Below are 24,624 nucleotides of genomic sequence, written 5' to 3'. Positions count from 1 at the left end.
ATGTTCGCAACACTGCCAAAAACAAGACTTGCTAGAATTAGCTAATTTGATTTGCTTATAAGGAGGACGAAGGCACAATTTGTATCATTATTCTTGAGCATGAGTTTGTGTGTGGAGCTTGTGAGAGAAAGATAAGCCAAGGAGAGGCTTGTGCGAGTTTGATAGAAGGCAATTTTTCCTTGTGGACTGTGCTAAAATTTAGGAGATAATACCTAAGAAATAGGAGCACCTCGTGCGCTAGAAAATAGGAGCTAATTCCTGGACCAGCGCAAGGAATTCAGAGCTCAGCCAGGCAAGGAAAGAAGGGAGCAGGATCAGAATTCTTGAAGGGTTTCAAGCTTAGAACAAGCAGGGAAGACAAGAGTGTTTTCTATTAAAACAAGACTGTATTGTAAGAGATTTATTGCTCAAAATTTCTACCAATAAAATTCTCAATCAAGCAAAGAGTTTTCCCAGTTGGGTTCCCTAGAAAAATATTGTGTTTTTCTATCATGTGACTGTTATATTTCTGTTCTATTTCGCTGCAAATAAGTAGGGAAATTTTGTGTCTTTATGAATAGAAACTAGTTTTCAGAATTGTTCATTAAAGCAGCTGTAAAATTTCAAGGAAATTCTACAGCCCAAACACTCCCCTTTAGAGGGGGGATGCCCAGAAGCCCCCCTTTTTGTGGGGGGACACGCACAAGCACCCCATTTGGGGAGACACATCCCCCACATTGGGGAAATGTTTCCCCCTGCTTGTCCCATAGTTTCCCCAAAAGGGGGACGTGGAGAAACGTTTCCCCAAGAATCCCCTCATCCCAAGAGCAAGGAAAACATAGGGTGTACGCCCCCCACCCTAGGGGATGGGTTCCTGCGGAACACTGAAAAGAAATAATAATAAGCCAAGTGAATAAATCAGGAATGTGCCAAGCACTATTGTCAAATGTGATCCCAACCTAGCCAACATGTGATAAACATAGGAAACACAAAAAGCGCACCATTTTTATAGATCTAAGCCCCTGGAAATCTAGTAATGAACACTTCTCATTATTCATCGACTTTGAACCATTTCCATACAATCATATTCCCAGGGCTCAGACATAATTTCACATCAAAGACAAGCATAATTAAATATTTGTAGCATTATAGTGCATTCCTTGCAAATTGAATGTTTGCAAAATAGCTTTAGTAATACAAATAGAAATAGCATATAACCATAACAGATTTATACGTGCACCATAATTTTTTGTCAAACAAACAGTATGGCAGATGCACAAACCACAAATATTAAGCTCTCTTATTTTAACAACATTTATATCGAATGTGTCAAAGGATCCTAGCTCGAGCGGTTTGGTGAACAATTCGTTTCCCCAACTACATGGGTTCAAGTCTCCGGAAACATGTTGTAACTGGCCCATTTGTGGCATTTATGAAATAGTTGAATCTGGTGTAATAGTAGCAGCTGATATTTCGAAGTTACCGATTCTCCAGAGATTGTTGTTCCATTTAAAGTAAAAAAGAAAAAAAAAACATTTATATCGAATGCAAACAGCCAATGTTTCTTAAAAGTGCCCTTCATTTATAAGTTTAAATTAAGACACACCTTTCTGACATGCTTTTCAGGAATTGCTTAGTTTGAAGACTTCAAAGAAAAAAAAATTATGTGATTATTTCACAGAGTGAATTTTTACATTTGGATATTTAAACCATCTTGATTCTATTTTCTCTAAAGGTTACCAAGCATATTCATTGTAATTTTTTTTGTATAAGCACATATATAGCTATCCACTATGATGCCATTAATTGGATTTATTGGCTAGATTCTCTCTTCAATCTAGACTCTTTACGACTAGAGCATGGTGATATATTTACTTGAAGCAAAAAACTTTGTGCTTCATGTCAACATCTAAAGTAAGGACAGATAAAAACAAAGAGATTAATAATTTCCATTTAACAGAAAAAGACAAAGAGACTGCTGCCATAAGATGCGATAACAAAAACCTATAAATTACCTTTGATCCTGTTGCTTTATCCACTACCTCGGCCTTGAACTTTAAAAATCCAACACGCTCTCCAAACATGTCTAAACTCTGTTTGCAATCATATAAAAGATGTTCACATTTATAAAAAAATAATGGTAAATGAAACCAGCAATGACATAACAGAATGACAGGACATTTGAAAAGAAACATAGAATTATCAAAGCACACAAATAACTTTTGAGAGATTAGTAATGGGCATTATAAAAAGGCATTTCAAAAACCAAACTAGCATCATTAGAAGCATGACTATTGTTGAATACTTTTTACAGCTATAATGAGTTACCAGTTGGATCAGTTAGGATTGCTCGCACAGTAATTAGATTAAGTCATAATTACGTTAACTTTAGACTTTGTCCTTGCAAGCCAATACATTGTGCTGCTAATGGCATTCCTTTAAACTGAATATAATTAAAAATATCACCACGCACTGCCATCATGTCAATTCAGTTTCATCCAAAGGATGAATAGCAACAAATGGTGCAAGGAGGAAACACATTGAAGGGCTCAATGAGCCCTTCATCTAGTGGCAAAACAAAGGCTTATGGGATTCGTCCCGATCTGCTAACTGTAATATTCTAATTAGCCATGGCTAATTGGAATATTCGATTTTGCTCAATTTTGCCTTCTATAGTTATTTATAAATAAAAAGGTGAGGAAAGGGGGACATAACTCACTTTTTGAATAAAGTCACTCCCTAGTAGCACAATGTTGTAACTTAAAAGAAGAGCCAAGGGGGCCAAAGGACCACGTAGAGAAGGGGGCCCACGTAGACACTTGGAGGGACTGCGCAGATGGAGAGGAGCACGTGGCAAGAGAGAGGCTACGTTGGAGGAGGTGGGCCTTAGGGTTTTGAGAGAGGCCAACGCTATAAAGGAGAGAGGAGCCTCCTCATTTTGGCATTCGATTATGTTTCATTTGAGCTAGTCACTTCGACTTAGAGCACGCTGGTTGTTTAGCCTGTCTGCAGCACTGTTTAGTGCATCAAGTGTCTCTGTTCGGAGATCTCACCCTTAGCCCCGAGGGACTTCGAGTGCCTGCTCGGGCAAGGTAGTTTCATCAATCTTTTGTGGGAGGATCGATCTTTGGAGTTGAGGAAGAACTGAGTATTTTGATGACTGCGCAGTCTCGAGAGAGGAGGATGCAGTCTCTTTTGGTAGGAGCTTCGGATTTGGGTTTATGTGGAGGATTTGAGCTTGGAGATTGAGCAAGGGATCAGCCCTTGCATATTAGAGGATTTTGGCAGAGTCTCAGGTAGAGTTTTGGAGGATTCTCTTCAGTGGTAGTGCAGAGCCTTGAGGGATAGCGTAGATCCTCAAGGGGGTGATTTTCGGGGGTCAGCTATTTTAGAAAAGCTTTCTGCGCTTTTCTGGGTCTATTGAGCAGAGGCTGATTCCAGCGTTTCAGCATTTTCTAAGGAAGGGAACAGCCCCAAATCTTCACTTGATTCTAGCAGTAGCAGCAGCATAGTAGTTCTCCAGCAGCTTGGACGCAGTTCAGAGAGAGGCCATTTCCTTACCATTCTGAGTGTATCTCTTCACTTGCCTTGTGCAAATCGAGGTGCTATCTTTTTGATCACCTCCTGTACTCTTTCCATTACTCAGTATAATAAAATGGCTTAACATTTCTCTCTACATTTCTTGAGTATCTGCTTATATTCCATGTATACATTATTGTATGTTGCACTACTGTTATTTTTATCTCTTGAGCTTCCCGGCTACTATATCACTTGTGTGTTTTTCTCCTATACTCTTAGACAGAGTCTAGAAAGGGCCAGGTAGCCTCTAGATCTCATCCTCTTTTCAGAGGCGACATATCTGGTAAACGCCCTACCAGTCCATCTCTTGTTGGAATTTGCTCGTGTTTGAGGGATATCCCTGAAACATTGGTATCAGAGCATAGATCTGGCTCAGCCTGTGGAGCTAGCAGTCAATGACACCGGGGGAGAAGCCCTACATCTGTTACAAAGATTGGAAATACAGAGATACTAAGCGTAGGTTGGAGAACACCTACGGAGAGGGAGACTGTGTTCAGGTGGTGGACACATAACAGGAGGAGCCTGTGGTGGACGCAGAGCAGGAGGATCCAATGGCAGATGAGGAGGGGAAGAGATTTGCGGACATGCTCCTCAAATCAGTGCAGAATCTATCAAGGCATATCGAGGTGATGGGGCAAAGATTCACGGCGGTGGAGACTAGATAGCGTGAGAACCCACGGGTTTTCTAGGTTGGTGAGGGATCGGGTACATCCCACCATTTGCCAGAGCAGGGTGCCACTCAGCATGATACTACTCAGCAGATGGCCTCACATGCCCCCACACGCTCTACCATGTCCACCTTCACAGGAGCAGACACGGGGGCTGGAGCCCAGCAGGAGGCAGAGCCCAATCATATGGGCAATTATTTTGCAGAGTACCAGGCCTATGGGCAGGAGTTCAGGGATGCTCTCTCATTCAGAGACTTTGTTCAGCTCCAGTGGGATAGTAGACCCCGCGACCATCACAGGGGATACTGGCATTATCATGATGGAGACACCCACCGCACAGCTAGTAGATTCCACTTGCCTATGTTTGATGGTTCATCAAACAGTTCGGTAAAGTCTTGGGTGGAAAAGCTGGACATCTATTTCCAACTTAACCAGATGACGAAGACAGAGGCCATCAAGGTGGCGACATTACATTTGGATAGTGAGGCCCAGGACTGGTGGTTCCATGGGATGGTTACACTCAGGCACTCCACAATGACGACATATGTCGAGTTCACCAGGAGATTGATAGAGAGGTATGACCGGAGGGATCCGGAACAGCACTTTGTTGAGCTGACGAGGCTCAAACAGACCGGGAGCCTAGAGACCTACATTGCAGACTTCTTGAGGGTTTCAGTGATGGTGCCAGATCTATCCGCGGCACGGAGGATCGACATGTTTGTTGAGGGGTTATCAAAGCCACTTCGGGGTCTAGTCAGATCCACTAGACCAGCCACACTCTAGGATGCTATTAGCAGGACCCAAGACTTACAGGATGCCTTACCCAGGACTCGGACACCTTACCCCTAGAGACAGGCTTTCCAGCCTAAGGGGAAGGATGTGAGGATTCTGCCTCCAAAGGGGAATCCAGGACAAGCACAGATTAATGATGATGCTAGGAGGGAGCTGAAGAAGAAGCAGTTGTGCTTTACCTGTTAGGAGCCATGGGCACCGGGACATAGATGTGCTGCTGGCAAAGCACATTTTATTGAGGTCTTCTCTGAGAGTAGCGAGGAATAGGATGAGGAGGATGATGTGGAGGCAAGAGATAGTCATGCCGCGCAGGATCCCTTGCCACCTCCACCACCACCAGCAGGTCGTGCAGCTTTTGCACCTACCGGAGGGACCCTTGCAGCATTGCGAGGAGTTCCCAAGTATTTGACGCTGCGCGTACAGGGGACAGTACGTGGCCAGCGAGTATCAGTTTTGGTTGACAGCGGGGCAACCCACAACTTCATCAATGCACAGATGGTGGAGCGGAGAGGTATACAAACAGAGAGTTTCGATGGATTTTCAGTTTTGGTCCCAGGAGATCAGACCATGGTGTGTGCTCGTTATGTCCCAGAGTTATCAGTGACGATGGGCACCTACACACTGACTGACCACTTTTTCGTGGTCAATATTCCGGACACCAACATGATACTGGGTGTTCAGTGGCTTATCACTCTAGGGAAGGTCACGACAGATTGGAAGGCCCTAGAGATGGAGTGGGATGATGAGAAGATAGGGAGGCATGAGAAGATATGGGGACAGCACACATATCCGCCTCAGACTGTTTCGGCTCATCGAATGGAGGCAGTCTTCTGAAAGGGAGACATAGAGTGGGTAGTGGAGTTGCGTGCATCAGAGGGAGGGACTACAGGGCAGACAGTGCACCCAGAGATACAATCCATCCTTGACCAGTATGCCACAATGTTTGGGGAGATTCCGCTGGGACAGCCACCGGACTGGGGGTTTGAGCACACCATTGAGCTTGAGTAGGGAATACAGGCAGTGATTACTACCCCCTATAGGCATCCCAAGGCCTATCGAGATGAGATTGAGCGGGCCATTCAGGAGTTGCTGGCTCTTGGGCACATTCGGCCAAGCACGAGTCCTTTTGCTTCTTCCGTGGTGTTGGTGAAGAAGAAGGATGGCACATTGAGGATGTGCATTGACTACAGGGCCCTGAACAAGAAGACACCGAAGAACAGGTACCCCATACCCAGGATCGATGAGTTGATGGATGAGTTGAGAGGAGCACAGTTCTTCTCAAAGATTGATTTGAGGTCTGGGTACCATTAGATTAGCGTGAGGGAACAAGACATTCCCAAGACTGCCTTCAGGTGTCACTATGGGCACTTTGAGTTTTTGGTGATGCCCTTCGGGGTAACCAACGCCCCAACTACATTCCAGTCTTGCATGAATCACATCTTCCGCAGTCACTTAAGGAAGTTAGTGTTGTTGTTCTTTGATGATATCCTCATTTACAGCAGGACTTGGGAGCAGCATCTCCAGCACATTAAGACAGTGTTGCGCATATTGGAGGAGCAGCAGTTCTATGCCAAGCTCTCCAAGTGCGAGTTTGGGTTGACGAAGATGTTGTACTTAGGACACATCATAGGGGTGGACGGAGTGAGAGTCCACGAGGAGAAGATCAGGGCCATCAGAGATTGGCCAGAGCCGAGGAACATGACAGAAATTCGGGGATTCATTGGCATTTGTAGTTACTACCGGAAGTTCGTCAAGAGTTTCTCACAGCTTGTTGCACCCCTGACAGATCTGACAAGGAAGGGGGCATTTAGTTGGTCGGATACAGCGCAACGAGCCTTTGACAGGCTCAAGGAGGTTATGAGCAGCTGCTCAGTGCTTGCATTGCCGGATTTTTCGCAGACATTTGTTTTGGAGTGTGATGTGTCAGGAGAGGGGATCTGCACAGTGTTGATGCAGGGAGGTCACTCTATAGCCTTTGAGAGCCGGAAGCTCCTTTCGCACGAGAAGTTGTATTCTATATACGACAAGGAAATGCTGGCCATTATGCATGCATTGGCCAAGTTCCGACAGTATTTAGTGGGTAACAGGGTCAAGGTGAGGACTGATCACAACAGCCTCAGGTTCTTTTTGGAGCAGAAATAGCTACAGGAGAGGCAGCAGAAGTGGATCAATAAGATCCAAGCGTATGACTTTGACATTGCGTATGTCAAGGGTAAGAACAACGTGGTAGCAGATGCCCTTTCACGTAGACCAGCCACGTTGTCCCTTATGATCTTGGACACTGACTGGAGGGCTCGACTTAGTAGAGTACTCCAAAGACAAATTTGCATGTGAGGTTCTGGATGGGCAGGTGGCAAATGACAGGTACAGGGTGGTCGATGAGATAATCTACTACAGGGACCAGATCTTCTTGACTGGGGGATCTCAGCTCAAGAAGAAGATACTTCAGGCATTACATGATTCACCTTTGGCTGGCCATCAAGGGTTTACCAAAACCTACAGGGCCATTAGAGAGAGGTTCTCATGGAAGAGCCTCAAGGAGGACGTACTCCAGCATATCCGAGAGTGCGATATTTGCTAGAAGAACAAGGGGGAGATGAGCCATCCCACAGGATTATTGCAGCCTCTTCCCATTCCGAAGGGGAAATGGGAGTGTATTTCGATGGACTTCATCACAGGGTTGCCCATGGTACAGGGCAAGGATTGTATCTTTGTTGTCGTTGATCGACTGACAAAGTACGCACATTTTTTCGCCATATCCGCACACTACACAGCAGCACAGGTGGCTGAGTTGTTCTTCAAAGAGGTCTTCAAGCTACATGCTCTTCCTAAGACCATCACCAGTGACAGAGACAGCCATTTCATGGGCGGATTTTGGCAAGAGCTTTTCCGGTTGGTGGGGACAGAGTTGACACCAAGTACCAGTTATCACCCACAGATAGACAAGCAGACAGAGATAGTTAACAAGTGGTTGGAGGGCTACTTGCGTAACTATGTCAGTGGGTAGCAGCGAGCATGGCTGAAGTGGCGGCATCTGGGGGAGTACTGCTACAACACTACACATCACATGTCCATTGGTATGTCACCATTCTATGCTTTGTATGGATATCATCCTTTATCTTTTGCTGACATGATGTTTGGTGCTAGCAAGGCTCCGAGAGCCAAGATTTGGATCCAAGAGAGTCAGGATATTCTCCGAGCTCTCAAGGATAATATGGCTACAGCGCAGAACCAGTAGATGTTGTATGCTGACAGGGATCGGGTGGAGAGACAGTTTGAGGTAGGGGACTTGGTCTACCTATGATTACAGCCATACCAACAGTCGTCACTGAAGCAGAAGGGGGTTGAGAAGCTCAAGCCTCGCTTTTATGGGCCATACAAGGTGATACGACGGATTGGACATGTTGTGTATGAGTTGGAGCAGCCCCAAGGCAGCAAGATTCATAACGTTTTTCATGTATCATGCCTGAAGAAGGCATTGGGGCAATAGATGACAGTGATAGATGAGCTACCACCCACAAATGATGAGGGGAATTTGGTGTTGCAGCCAGAGGCTATTATTGATACCAGGGAGAGGCAACTGCGGAGTAGGACAGTCCGGGAATTCTTAGTGAGGTGGAAGAATTTACCGGATGAGGATGCCACTTGGGAGAGAGAAAATTTTGCAGCATCCATCACTTCAGTTGCTTGAGGACAAGCAACATTTTGCCGAGGGAGACTGTAATATTCCTAATTAGCCATGGCTAATTGGAATATTCGATTTTGCTCAATTTTGCCTTCTATAGTTATTTATAAATAAAAAGGTGAGGAAAGGGGGACATAACTCACTTTTTGAATAAAGTCACTCCCTAGTAGCACAACGTTGTAACTTAAAAGGGGAGCCAAGGGGGCCAAAGGACCACGTAGAGAAGGGGGCCCACGTAGACACTTGGAGGGACTGCGCAGATGGAGAGGAGCACATGGCAAAAGAGAGGCTATGTTGGAGGAGGTGGGCCTTAGGGTTTTGAGAGAGGCCAACGCTATAAAGGAGAGAGGAGCCTCCTCATTTTGGCATCCGATTATGTTGCATTTGAGCTAGTCACTTCGACTTAGAGCACGCTGGCTGTTTAGCCTGTCTGCAGCACTGTTTAGTGCATCGAGTGTCTCCGTTCGGAGATCTCACCCTTAGCCCCGGGGGACTTCGAGTGCCTGCTCGGGCAAGGTAGTTTCATCAGTCTTTTGCAGGGGGATCGATCTTTGGAGTTGAGGAAGAACTAAGCATTTTGATGACTACGCAGTCTCGAGAGAGGAGAACGCAGTCTCTTTTGGTAGGAGCTCCGGATTTGGGTTTATGTGGAGGATTTGAGCTTGGAGATTGACCAAGGGATCAGTCCTTGCATATTGGAGGATTTTGGTAGAGTCTCGAGCAGAGTTTTGGAGGATTCTCTTCAGTGGCAGCGTAGAGCCTTGAGGGATAGCTTAGATCCTCAAGGGGGTGACTTTCGGGGGTCAGCTATTTTAGAAAAGCTTTCTGCGCTTTTCTGGATCTATTGAGCAAAGGCTAATTCTAGCGTTTCAGCATTTTCTGAGGAGGGGAAAGCCCCAAATCCTCACTTGATTCCAGCAGTAGCAGCAGCACAACAATTCTCCGGCAGCTTGGACGTAGTTCAGAGAGAGGCCATTTCCTTACCATTCTGAGTGTATCTCTTCACATGCCTTGTGCAAGTCGAGGTGCTATCTTTCTGATCACCTCCTGTACTCCTTCCATTACTCAGTATAATAAAATGGCTTAGCATTTCTCTCTGCATTTCTTGAGTATCTGCTTATATTCCATGTATACATTATTGTATGTTGCACTACTGTTATTTTTATCTCTTAAGCTTCCCGGCTACTATATCACTTGTGTGTTTTTCTCCTATATACTTAGACAGAGTCTGGAAAGGGCCAAGTAGCCTCTAGATCTCGTCCTCTTTTCAGAGGCGACATATCTGCTAAACGCCCTCCCAGTCCATCTCTGGTTGGAGTTTGCATGTGCTTGAGGGATATCCCTGAAAAGGGATATTACACTAACAGCTCATCCATCTATAGCCTTGGTCCAATTCATGGATGAACACATCTGAAGCTTTATTCTCTACTGAATTTTTGGACTCGAGCTATGATCGATGAGAATGATCACACAAACGAAACCAAACTTGAGAATTCACTCAGATTCAATCATCGAGACCTAGCTCTAGCACAACCTAATTTCCACTACAGATACAAAGATGAAATAGAATCCTAAAATCAATGAGTAACCTCTTTTGCAGGCCCAAAATTTGTTAGACAAGGAAATGCCTTGGAGAGCTCGTTTGAATGGCTTAAATCTACAGAACTTAACTTCGAACCCTAAAGATTGTTTGTAGAGGCGCCTCTCTACTCTGTGTTATTGACACACATCTCCTTGGCTCAAATTTCATGCCTAGAAAAAATCTGCAATCCACTGACATGCAACTTGCTCTGAGCAACACTTTCACTAGCACAAGGGCCAAGTGTGAGCCTTCCCACCCACCAAAAGTGAGTAACTCATAGGAGAAAACTTTTTTCCTTGGATAGCCAACCAGCCAGCCAGCAACCCTATATGATCAACACATAACATGATGCCAGGATCCTCCATTTTTGGCTCCGGTCAGATTCATCTCTCCCATCCAGCATTCCTTCTTGAAGGAAAGTGGGTCATCCATCTAACGTACTTCAACCATTTTACAATCATGTACTTTCACTTAATGTCATGTGCATATTGATATTGATCAAGGGGAAAATTGGATAATATGCCAATCTTGACTATATTATTGTTCCCTCACTTCACCTAGGAGGTTAGTCTTTGACTCTAGTCCAATGGGACTGCCTCTGAGGCCTTAGGGTTTTAGAAAGGACACTACTAGGGAGGCATTTATTTAAATAATGTGTCCAAGATATTCCATACTTACCACTTTCCATCTTTCCCCATTTATGCATCTCCATTCTTCGGACTGGTGGTCACTGGTCATTGGGATTGGCACCTTTCATCCTCATCCTTGAGTATGGGCCCATAAAACATAGCCCTGGAGGTTGATGCAATTAAAATAAAGATAGAAGCATAAGAAATCCACAATGAAAGAAAAATAAAATGCAAAATATGGCTAGGACATTTTTTTAGCGCGTGGGCAAAATCCTAACATGAGCTACCCCCCTCATTAGCCATCACCTAGTTCCTCAAGCACATGAGGCTTCATCCATAAAAGGAGCTCTTGTAGTGCCCCAACACTAATGAGCGATAAACCGACTCATCTTTAAGGGGTAATGAATAATCACAAAAGCAAGCTTGGGCTCTTGAGCTATGCACCCAAATAAAAGCAGATCATAAAGAAGTAGCAGGTGCATCAGAGGGATGGAAAAAGCAGTTCGAGGAGAGGGGTAACTCATGCATCCATGATTGCACCCTCCTTACATCTATACACTCAGGATGTTGAACCCCATTAGTTGCTCACATAGTTATGCCATCTTGCCCTAAAGTCATTCACACTCCACATCCATTATCTTTCACACACATGTATGGATTGAGGGGCTAACTTGGAACATGTCTTTTCCCCTTTGGGGATGGAAACACCCAATAGGGTTATTGATTTAACCATCCCTAATATAAGAAGGTAATGTTTTTACTAGATTTGATCTAGTTAGACATTTGAAGGTAAGATTTATGTGAAGTATTCTTGTGCCCCTAACATTAGGTATAGTCCGCTATGAAGCACTTATGGTTATTATACCTAATGATTATTGATTTCGCTTGATCTTGAGAGGATTTTGTCAGGTTTTTTTGTCACAGCAGTAGAGGCCTCTTGAGAGATGATTATCCTCCTCCTCATCAACATTCCAGAGGTAGTTTTATCCATTCCATAGAGCAGATGACCTTATTGATTGGCGTCTCCTACCCAGAGCAGAGAAGTGATCTATATGATGGTCCCACATGGTACTTGACACTCTATGTAATATCCCCATTTTTAGTTTCCGCTATATTAGAGTCGGGATGGATTTCCAAGGCACGAAATGGCTAGGTCGCGGGAGCAGGATTATGTCATCAGGGGTTCTAGGGGAATTTTGAGGAGTTTTACGGGATCTGACGATGTTCGCTTAGCATTTTCCACCATCAGGGCAGTTCTGTACAATTTCTTTTGGTTCCATTGAATTATGATGATTTCCATTATTATCGAGCATAACTTAACTAATTACGCTTAAGGTGGCATTCCGGGAGAAATATATGATGGAACACCTTGGTGTAATAGCTCGATGGAACCGGAATGAGAAGTTCTACGGGATGGGATGCAGAGAAATGACTTCCAATGGCTAGAGAAAGTATGGTGAGAAATTTACCATTTTCCCAAACTAAAAGTGACTTTAATTAGTCAATTAATTAAAAGAAAAGGAAAATGACTAATTGAGGAGAAAAGAAAAAAGTAACTTCTAGAAGGATAATAAAATAAAAATACTTCTAGAAGATGGGAGATCTATCTATTAGGCCTTTAAAAGGAGGAGGGGAAGATCATTTTGGGACAGCTTGGTTTATGAAATATTTGGTATAGTGTGGTTTGGGAACGAAGTTGCCAACTTCAGCAAACCCCAAGACAAAAACCCTCAGGGCTTCAATTGTGAGTGTGTTGGATGAAAACCCAACACTCTTTGAGGAGATTTCACCCAGAAATCTCATAGTGCTTCAATGGAGTTTTGGAGAGCAGATCTGTAGTAGCAATTTGGTGTGTTGGAGTGGGGGTCACACAGATCTCCAATTCAGGCAATATTTTCAATTACAGTTTGGAGGTTGGGTCAGAGTGGAGCATATTACTTAAGAGGCCAGTGATTTATCCTACCCATTTTCTAGAGCTGAGGTGGGTAGAGCTTCGCACCCACTGACCAGTTGGGCCACTCGCACTTAAGGGGGTCAATTTCACTACCCGAAATCAACCCAAACTATTTCTAGGTTTTTTTGGGTTTGGGGAGAGGAGTCTGTGGTTAAAATTTCAGAATTTTCTAGGCAGTTTTCAAAGCAGAAAACCTTGTCCCATTTTTCAGCCAACCGTAGTGTATTCACTAGATCACTTGCTTCAGCATTTCAGAGATTTCAGCCACTTGGATCAGCATTCCATTTATGGGTTTTTCTAGCTTGCTTGGCAAGCCCAAGTTCTACCATTCTATCTTTGATGTACTCATTTTCCATGATTAATAAAATGCTATAGTGATTTCTACTGCTTATTTCCTGAGTAAAATTTCTGCAATCTTTCAAAGGAGGAGATCCTTTCTTCTTTTGATCACATTTCCAAGATTGAAATAGTGATCCATATTATCTGCAACCATATGACATGACTTTCATAATCACCTATGTAAGCATGCATACCTCATCTTTCCTTTCGGTCATCCAAACTTCCTGTAGCAGCTTCATTTGAATGAAAGAACTGTATCCTTTAGACCAGCATTCCTGCTATGTCATCATACCATCATCCCTTGAATCTCACGAGTTGGAATTCCTGATGAAACTCTTGCTTCCTTTCTAAATCAGTGAATCCTTTGATAAGGATTCCATCAGAGAAACTTGAGGATCTTTCATATCCTCACCCGGCATATGTTTCTTTATTAACTATTGCATGATGATCCTAGTCAATGATGACCTCTACTTCTTTTGAGATTTCAATGAGGTTTACAAGAGCTCCCATTCTTTGTAATTAAAAGAATTTATTCTAGACATCCTTCCTGCTTCCCATGTCAAGAGCTCTTCTAATGCTTCTATCATAATGTTATTTTCTAATCTGATGCATCCTATCTCATTTACATTGCTTCATATCTATAAATTACAAGTGAAAAGTACCTTCTAGTGAAGAAGATCATCTCAGTCATAGTAGAGATCTCTTACTTCTTCATTCTTAAGCTTATTTGCCTCATTCTCTTTCACTTCTTTAGTAATGTGGGCTTCTTCCCTATCCCTCTTGTCCTTATTACGTTTAGGACAATCTCTTCTATAGTGCCCAAGTTCTTGACATCCATAGCATCTTACCTTAGCCATGTTTTTCCTTTTCTTTTGAGGACCAAACTTTCCAAATTTCCCTTTTCTTTTTGCCATAGCAGCATATGCTTGATTCCAACATCAACCTTTGCCTTCATTCTGGTTTCTTCGATCTTACAGAGTGACCATAGATCTTGTAATGGATTAGTTTCTTTCTTCCCATATAAACTTGAAGTGAAGTTACCCCATTCTTTTGGTAGTGCAGTTAGTACCATTGTGCTCATCTATCTATCAGACATGACTTCCTTGCTCTTGCAATTGATCTCGAATTTCTGATGTCCTCATAAAATATGAAGCTATTCCATCTTCCTTGGATATCTTCAGTTTGTAGAGTTCTTGTCTTAATAAGATTACTTCTCCTACAATACTTACTTAAAACAAATCTACCAATTTGTCATATATAGTTGTTGTAGTCTCCAACTTTGATACATATGGGATTAGAGAGTCTTTTATAGATTCTATAAGGATCCTCTGGGCTCTTACTTGTCCATTCATGAATCTAGCATGTGCTTCTGTATCTTCTTTTGGACGATGGATTATTGATCCCTTGATGTGATCCATGACCTCATTCTCAATAAGATTTAGGTTTGTCCTTTTCTTCCATGCAAGGAAATTTGCAACCCCAACTAATTTATTGCTTTCCTTGCAAAAAGACATTTTGTTATTATCAGATATAGTCATAGACTTACTTGAGAGATTGATGCTTGCTTCATCCTTAAGTTAGAGGATTTACTTCTTGAGAGATTGATAAGAGAGAGCTTGATTCACGATCCTCCTTGAATGATTTACTCTTCCTTCTTTCGTGTAGATAGTTTCAAGATTCTTGCTGGTGTAGATTTCTTCGATCTAAAGTTTTGAAGATCTTGACCTTAGTTGCCCTTGAATCTGCTACAATCACTACTTAATGTCTTCTTGATTGAATGCCCCTTCTTGTCTTTAGCACCTAAGCTCTGATACCATGTTGAGAAATCTAGGGCATGAATAGTTAAAGGATTTCTCTGCTTGATAATTGCTTGTGATATACTTTTACTTCTTAGCTTATAGTTTTTGCTTCGTTATGTTTCTATTGTGTTTTGTTCATCAAGACAATTACCAATATGCACAATAAAAGACAAGTGACACAGTATGTAGGCTTGTCAGCCAGGGCCAAAACCTCTCACCTCTTGAGAGGAAAACCCGATTAAAATTCTTCTTCTAGATTTTCAATTGATGAGCACCAAGACCATGAAAAGACCCTTGACTCTAGTATCCTCCCAAGAACCTTGTCACTAACCTTGATGCTTTGCCTCTTCGACTTTCTTCGAACTGCTCTCCTCGACTCCTTCTAGAGAAACTCAGTCTCTATACTTCACACTGCTTCTTCTCGACTTCTCCTAGAGAAACTCGATCTCTATGATCTCACTTGCTTCTTCTAGAGAATCTCGGTCTCTAGATCTCTATCTCGGTTACCCAGAACAAGTATCCCAGAAGAATCCTTCCTTCACTTGCCCTAGAAGAAACCTCCTTTGTTGCCCCAAAAGAAACCTCTTCTTCGCTACCCCAGAAGAATCTCTTCTTCACTGCCCCAGAAGAAACTCTTCTTCATTGACCCCAAAAGAAACCTTCTTCGCTTGCCCAGAAGAAAATCTCCTTATCACTTCTTTGCACTTCTCTTTGTAGCCCTTCTTCTTCGTACTTCTTCAACGAATGTATGTTGAGTTGCTTGTCGAGTTTCTTGCCTTCAAGTGAGGTCGAGTTAGGCTATATATACACTGCTTCTCATGTCCTTTAGACCGACATGATCTCAAGAGTTAGGCCAACTTCTTCTAGCATGTACTTCCATCGTTGTAGGCCGACTTGAAGAGGATAAGTGACAAGGTCTTGGAGGATACTTTACATAGAAAATTTTGACCTTTTTCAAAGTGTAACATGACTTCATTACATGACAATGACTCTATCATTTTATGACTAGATGACAAATAATTCCTAAAGACTCTCAATGGGAGTCTTGACTCAAAAATAAAATCTCTTGCTCATGCAACCCATGTTGCAAGCAATACAATAAATTTATTTTTCTTCTTTACATCACATTACATAAAATTATAATTACAAGTCATTATGAAGACCGAACTAGTTACACTTTACAACATTTTGACTCAAATAAATTCCTTTTACAATATGTAACATGCCCAAGAAAGGTCTTTCATACATGATAATCACTCTCTTGTCTTGTAGACTCAATGACAAGCCCTAGAAGCTCTCAATGGGATCTTGACCTATAAAATAAATTTCCTTGAGCATGAAACTTGTGCCTCAAGAATAACAATAATAAATTTATTTTTCTCATTACATCAAATACATAAAATCATGATTACATATGTCATGATAAAGACCAGACCTAGTTACATATTTCAACAATTATATCCTAGAACTTGTAACATTTAACAAACCTGCATTAGAAATCTTCCTTAGGGTCTACCCCTCTTCGCTTAACTAGGAGAGAGCCTAAACGGAGAGAAATAGGATTAGGTGACAGCGCCTTCTCTGAGCATTGCCACAAAGAAGACACATTGTGGGGTTGATGATTTTTCCCACAATCTTGGATGTGTAATTTGTGTGGACAACAGGGTCCAGCAGGTTTGAGAGATCAGAACAAGTTGGATGGAGCCTCCAACTTTGGAGTGTGGAAACCCAAAATAACAATCCTATTGGATGAGTATGGGTTGAAGTGTTGAAATTGTAACTAGGTTTGGTCTTCATAATTATGATCTTGTAAAGAGTCAAAAAGAATGTATTTGAGTCAAAAGAAAAGTTATTCTTATCATGTCCCATTTGGACACTTAAAAGAGAAGAAAATTGAATTTTATAGTATATTTATGGCTCTCCAAAATGCCTAAGTCAACCACCCAAGAAATCATGTTTGCTTGCTTATATGGACACCCTATCACTCTTGTTGAAGGCTATTTATAGACCACTTGTCTCTCTCATCAAGGCACCTGGCACGACGAACACATCTCTGTGGAATAAAGCGAAATCTGAGGCTACATATCTTTGTGGAAGAAAGTGAAATCTGAGGCTATATATCTCTGAAGAAGAAAGAGAACGTTTAAGCCAATATCTCTGTTGAACCATACGAAGCTTTGAAGCTCCCATTCTGAAGTATAATATGTGACATGATTTGAAGAAGAAGATGAAATTCGGCCCTTATGGAAGACTAAAGCAGACCTCTGTGTAGACTTGATTGTGGACAGTTTGAGGCATCTTATCTTGGAGATCTTGGAGGGTTGGCTTGGGTTTTGGAGAATGGTTATCTAGGTAATACTGACTTGGATTTCTCTTATTGAAAAAGACTTTATAAGGAAAGGATTGTTGGGTTTTCCCCTGGTGGGTTTTTCCTTGGCCCTTGGCCTGATTTCTGGTGTCTCTTGTCCCTTATGCACTGTGATATTTATTTGCTTGTACTTGAATGATTAAATTGATAATTTTTTGATGAACAATAAAGAAAATTTAAAAAGGAACAATAATATCTTCACAAGTAATTATCATGATTAGAAATTCCACCTTGCAATCGAATTTCAACATGGAGTATGCGGTTATTGTCATACCGATAGATCCACAACATCTGGCCACCTACAAAAAGGAGAATGCCAAAGCGAAGAGGATTATCCTTGATGGAGTGAAGGTCCATATTATTTTGCATATCGCAAAGAAGGAAACAGTGAAGCAAATGTGGGACGTGTTTGTCAATCTGTACCAGAATCCTACATAGAAAAGGAAGTTGATTCTCCAAGAAAAGTTGGGGACCATCAAGATGCATAAGGGTGACGACATTGTATCCTATCTCACCAGAGTTCAACTTGCCAGAGATGAATTGGTTGTAGTAGGAGACAAGCCAAATGACAATGAGCTAGTGCGAATAGCACTAAATGGGTTTTCCAAGGAATGGAGTATGTTCGTCCAAGTAATTTATGGGCGGGATAGACTTCCAGGATGGGATTGCCTATAGAGTGACTTCACTCAAGAGGAGCTTAGGCTCAGCTTGGTCAATGGCACTAGTGGCAGCAGCAAGATTCTAAAGGGAGAGAAGGAACAGGAAAACATAGCCCTAGCAGGAAAATGGAAGGCGATGAAAGGTTCCAACAAGGGATCGGGCTCAAAAGGAGATAAGAAGAAGAAAGACTTGAGTAAAATCAAGTGCTTTAGTTGCGATCAGCATGATCACTATGTCAGCCAATGTCCTACCCAAAAGAAGGAAAAGAAGGGAAAGCAAACAACAACTTCAGCAAACATTGATGATTTTTCTTCTAGGTTGGAAGATGAATTCACTCTCATAGCTTGCCTCTCTAGCTCCACATCCACAAAAGTCTGGTATATCGACAGTGGAGCGTCAACAAACATGATGGGGGTTAGAGACTATTTCTCCAGTTACAAGGAAGAGGAGATGGACTTCCAGATACATATGGGAAACAAGACTAAATGTACTCTAGTTGGGAGAGGTACCATCAACATTTAGAGGCAATCAGGCAAGAGCAACAGTGTTACAGATGTGTTTCATGTCCCAGGTTTAGGCATGACCCTAATTTCAATTTTTACACTACAAGATAAGGGGAACAATGTCTACTTTGTGGGGAAAAAGGTGTACAAAAAGCACCAGAGTTGGAAGAAGGTCAAACAGATTGCGGTTCGAAGCAACAAGTTGTATAAGTTGCACTTCAATTCTCCAAAGGCACTGAAGGATTTATCTTCTAGGTTGGAAGATGAATTCGCTCTCATAGCTTGCCTCTCTAGCTCCACATCCACAGAAGTCTAGTATATCGACAGTGGAGTGTCAACAAACATGATGAGGGTTAGATACTATTTCTCCAGTTACAAGGAAGAGGAGATGGACTTCCAAATACATATGGGAAACAAGACTAAATGACTCCAATTGGGAGAGATACCATCAACATTCAGAGGGAGTCAAGCAAGAGCAACAGTGTTACAAATGTGTTGCAAGTGTCAGGTTTAGGTATGAATTTGATTTCAATTTCTAGACTACAGGATAAGGGGTACGATGTCTACTTTGTGGGGCAGAGGGTGTACATCAAGCACCAGAGTTCGAAGAAGGTAATACAAATTGCAGTTCAAAGCAACAAGTTGTATAAGTTGCACTTTGATTCTCCAAAGGCACCAAAGGATTTGTCTTCTAGGTTGGAAGATGAATTCACTCTCATAGCTTGCCTCTCTAGCTCCACATCTACAAAAGTCTAACATATCGACAGTGGAGAGTCAGCAAACATAATGGGGGTTAGAGACTATTTCTACAGTTACAAGGAAGAGGAGATGGACTTCCATATACATATGGGAAACAAGACTAAATGTACTCCAGTTGGGAGAGGTACCATCAACATTCAGAGGAAGTCAGGCAAGAGTAACAGTGTTACAGATGCGTTACATGCGCCATGTTACCGCTCAAACTAGCAAGGGACCTAAAGGGAAAATGCTAGACCAAGGGCAACAAATGGACACTTAGCACATTGTCACCTCAGCTAAGCCTCCCTACTATTTACGGACTTTCACCCATGGGAGGAGACCCGGTATATTATGGAGTCACCAATAAAGGATAAGTCAATAAATGGATATGGAGTGACCCAAATGATCCCTTTCTAGAAGAGGATAAGCAATAAGAGCTTGCTTGCTTTCTAAGCAAGGTACAATGTCTTCTAGGGAGGAGTGAGAGGACTCGAGGGTTAGCTTTAGAGGATATGATTCGTGTTTCCTAATCCCTAAAATCCTTATTGAAATTGGTATCCCGAATGGTTCTTGAAGAATTATCCTTTCAAAGGAACAGGACCACACAGGACCAAGTGGACCTAGCCTAGGTTAGGAGGTAAGAGTTTAGCAACCAAGATGTTCTTAACCTAGACAGGGTGGGTAAAGGATCAAAGAAAGAAGACTCACTCGAAGGTGTTGAGTTGATCCTATGAGGCACTAGCCTTGGGGATGCTAGAGTAAAGTTTGTTCTCAGAGCTAGGGCTTGGCTTTCTCACAACTCCACCATTGGAATGGCTTCAAAATTGGAGGAGGCCTTGAGGAGACACCAATGCAGGAGAGGCTAGGAGATCGAACTTTTTGGAGGAATATTTCACTGGGAAAATGATACCCAAGGTAACCCACCTTGGCTAGACCTAGGAAAAGGTGAAAAGAAGTTAATTTTAAGTGACTACCTTTTGGTAGATCAGTGCCTTAGTCTTGGGAGAATGGAGTCTATGATAAATATGAGTGAGGACCTTTGGTTCCCAGTCAAGGAGGCCTTAAGACTACTTCACTAGCCTTCTAGGTCAAAGAGCAGCAAAAGGTGATGGTTTATCAAGATAAATTCGTTGATAGAATTACCCCAAGGAGATTTCATTCACATTAAGCAGTAAATGCATGCAACAATTTGCCCTAAAAATAGCGAAAATTCGAGTACAATGTATATGACAAAATAAAATAAGAATAGCATAAAAAGCGTGTACTTACATGTAATAGAGTATATCCAACCATCCATAATTTGACAATAGAGAAGTTCCAAGAAAAGATAAACCAAATCCACACATCAAAATTCATCCATAAAGCTCCAATTCATACTCCAAGAAAAAGTTCAAAATTCTCAAGAGAGAAAAGAGATCCAATCCAAAGTGATCATGAGCAAATGAACTCAACTCACTTGTATTTATACACTAATGAGGAGTTTGAATTAGTCTCTTTGGCCTACATAAGCCCCAAAAACAAAATAATGTGTTAATATTCTAGCGTTTTGTGACAAGCCCACCAAACTAGCTCACAAATGAAAGAATGTGCATGTTAAAAGGTCAAATGATAAATAATACATATAGTAGAGCCCTCTAAGAGGCCTAATGTGGTCCATGGATGCCATAATGAAGAGTAGGACCCTCAAAAGTGATGGACAACGGGTTAGCCCCTTGTTCTCCAAACAATAAACCTGTGGTGCTCCCAATGGGTGTGGGGCACAATAATAACCTCATGGGTCTCCAAATGAATAGAAGATGCATGTAAATCATCTGCAAGGGCTCTGATGATGGTGTAGGGGGTGCCACATCATACTACAAGTCTTCGGTCAACTAGTAAGTGCATGGTACATTTGTGGGGTCGGTTGGGCAAAGGTGAACCAGGTGCATCTTCCTCGTCCAATTAGAGTATCTCGAGCATCTCTGACCATCGTCAGGGATCCATGTTGTCTACTGTTTTGAAGGCCCATGGCTCTCAACACAAACCCTACGTGTCAATATAGCCCTACAAAGGATTAAGACCCTGTATAGGGAGACCAAACCCAAGATGGTGACCATCTGCAATCCTACATAAGATCCAATGCATCCCCTAGCCTTCCAGTACAATAAGTCATTAGAGAAATCAAGTAAATGAGCTTACCAGCCATGGACCACAAGTGGGGACTTCACAATGGCATTCCCTTCCATAATGGGTTTCGGGATGTGCCAATGTCTCCTAACTCCAAATGGGGTTAACCAAGTATCCTATTAGGTGGTTTCTACTTCTAAATGGAATAATATGTTCAAGGTACATCCTTCAAAAGGTGGTGGCATGTGATAGGTAGGTGAATGAAGTAGGGGATGAGAAGGGGCAGCCCTGGGCCACATGCTAGGGTACAAGGGTAACTAATAAAAGAGGAGCCCACACTTGGTTTATAATGTATAAGAGGGAGCAATCGCGGTACATGAGGTGCCCCGACCTTGATTTTTCCACCCTTCTTTATATGTCTTTTGCCTTTTTTGATTTTCTTTGATTAACTGCTCAAGGCTCAAGGGGTGAGAGCATGATGCATAAGATATACCAGTGAATACCCCCTTTTAAGGTAGGCCGGTTCATTGCCCACCAGGGGTTGGACAATCATGGGTTCCTATATGATGAAGGAGGCTCATAGAACCTATAGGAACCAGGGTGATGGCCATGATGATGGGGTAGAGCTCATGTATTGGCTTTTGCCCACGTGTTAAATGTGTTTGTCCCAGCCATATTTTGCATTTTGTGGTACATTTTCCTGTTGAATGTGGCCAAATATGCTTTTATCTTTTTTTTTAGCTGCATCAACCTCTGGGGCATCATTCCAGGCCTGACCCAAGGTGTGGGCAAGGGGAAGGGGTGAGCTAGCCCTATGTGGAACCAATGGACAGAGGTGGGAGAAATGATGAATGGGGAAGTAATGAGCGGAAAACGGGTAATATATGCGGATAAGGGAGCGGACCACGCAACCAAAATCAAGGCTTCTTGTGAAATACCATCCCTAAAGCCAAATGGTCAGTAAAAGAGATCCCATGGGACTAGAATCTGAGGTTAATATCCAAAATGGGTCAAGGGGACAAGAGCATAGACCTAGCCCATTCTTTTCATTGAATCCCCATAGTAATCCGTGCCCAGAAGTGTCCATGATAAGCAAACTACAATACTCAATTACCAAATGACAAGGCATACCTTTAGGTTCGAGAGGCCCACCTTCAAACATACGATCATGGCACATGGGTGAGGAACCACATGGCTGGCTCAGGCGGCGAAGATATGGCACAATGAGCTAACTGGTCGCTACAAGGGGTTGCTAGCTGTCGGCTGAGGACCACCTTAGAGAAAAAAAAATCGCCTAGGGATATCACCCACAAAATGGTGGGTAACATTTGGCTCCAACTGGGACGTGATCTCTTGAAGAAGTGGATGAAGCTACTCAAACGGGGGGTCATAAAAACTCCAACGATCTCTTGGTTACCATAGACCTGTCACCTGCACATATAATAGATGAAGAACACAGGGCAACATGCTTTCGCAGTGTCTCATGATCGTACATGCTAAATGTTAGGCCATAAAAATCAACAAAAAAATAAAATATGCAAAGATGCATCTACCTACCATGAGAAATATCATATGACGTTAATTTTAAAGCAAAAATGGGCATGTAATGCATCCTACTCTAACATGCATATGACGAAGCTATTATTAAGTGTAATCACAAAGCTAGTGCAACCAACATATCATCAAGTCAATATAAATATGCCTGCTTATATGATTACTCATGCAGCAAATCGCAAAGAAAATGCAAACCTCTTCTCACATGGAGGATGTTGTGGGTAGGAGGTGGGAAAATATGATGATGATGCCCACACATGGATGATTATGTGAGAAGAGGTAAGAAAAGGATGTAATCTAGTCCATGATATCTTCTCTTGCAACGAAAGTATAAAGATGTCAACAACCAAGCTCATAAACTTTTGATGGATGGCAACCTCTGGCATATCACTTCCACCATTGTCCTCATTATTTATGTAATGGCTTATGGCCTTCATCGAGTTATGATTAGCAGGAAAGGGAGGCCGACGAGATGGAGAAACACAAGTAGGTTGCACATGATTATTACACTGGAGAGGGGAGACTATGGAGTGATCAAAACCCTAAGGGTGTGTCCAAGGAGGAAAAGTATAATCAATGAAGGGATTTTCCTTAACACTATACTCGGGAGGGGGGAAGGGCTCACATTTACTTGAGATCATATGACCAGGGGTGAGGGAATCACTTGATGAAGACTCAAGATGATGACCAATAGGAAAAAGGGAGGAAGAAGTATTGTATTCAACGGGTTTTGCTTTCCCAAAATCATAATCTAAAGGCTCAAGTGATTTGAACATAGAATCATACTCAAGAGAAGTGGGAGCCTTATCAATTTCCTTAGTATCAAAGATTGGGTCTCTCCTAAAAGGAAAATTGATCACTTCCAACTGCCCCTCTTTATGCAAAGGAAAATGAAGATTCTCCTTCCCAAGGGTATCAATGGGTATGTCATCATAAATAGTGCCTGAGGGGAAGGGAAGACCAATCTCATCCTCATCCTCCTTGTCAGTGTCGTAAATGGGAGCACAATCAAATTGAGGACCAACAATTTCCCATTCCCCTTTTCAATGTGGAAATAATCTTCAATGTCATCTTTCAAGGGGTTAATGTGGTCAGCTTTCTCAAGGTTCTCAAAAGGAGAATCATCAGAAGTAATATCCTCACGAAAGGCAAGGTTAGTCTCAAATTCACCTTCCATAGACTCATTCTTCCCAACACGTGTTCTCAAAATCATCCTTCTCATCATGCGGACCCAACGATGAATCGTCTTCCTGCTCATTACTTAGATTCTCAATGTCTTAATGATGAAGGCTTCGTCTTGGATGCTTAATCCAGGGTATACTTGAAAGTGACTAAGAAAGAGGTCAATGAACTCCTCAATAGATGAGATGCTCTTGGGTTCATGATCATGCAGCCATGAGTTATGACCACAAAGAGATCCCATCTAAGTTGCACGAAACGGGGAAACGGATACGAGTTTCCGAAACGGGCACGGGTACAAAACGTGACCACCCCAAATTTTGGAAACGGGGAAACGCATATATATATATATATATATTAGGACATTTAAGAAATATGTGCAATCATAAAGCATATATGATACATTCTAATTTATTACATTATGATTAAATTGTCAATTGTCAATGCATAAACTATAAGTCTCTAAATTTACATCACATTTACTCATGAACGATCACATAACAAAAATAG

At 42.2% G+C, this 24,624-nt stretch overlaps 1 protein-coding gene across 3 annotated transcripts in view; it reads right to left on the bottom strand.

The window, feature by feature from the left end:
• NUDX14 (nudix hydrolase homolog 14) overlaps window positions 1–24,624 on the bottom strand; it is a 190,823-nt gene that overhangs the window by 109,990 nt on the left and 56,209 nt on the right. For all 3 annotated transcript variants that reach the window (XM_089428730.1, XM_089428733.1, XM_089428731.1), the window contains exon 4: window positions 1,995–2,072. In XM_089428730.1, coding sequence (XP_089284856.1) covers window positions 1,995–2,072 — 78 coding nt within the window. The remainder of the gene's footprint in view (window positions 1–1,994; window positions 2,073–24,624) is intronic.

The sequence above is a fragment of the Pinus tabuliformis genome, chromosome 4_2 (genome assembly GCF_031772625.1).
Source record: "Pinus tabuliformis cultivar Carrire ecotype Pingquan chromosome 4_2, CPIR1, whole genome shotgun sequence".
NCBI classification, from domain to species: Eukaryota; Viridiplantae; Streptophyta; class Pinopsida; order Pinales; family Pinaceae; genus Pinus; species Pinus tabuliformis.
Note: the sequence above shows the minus strand (reverse complement) of the source record. Positions and strands in the feature narration are given on the sequence as shown.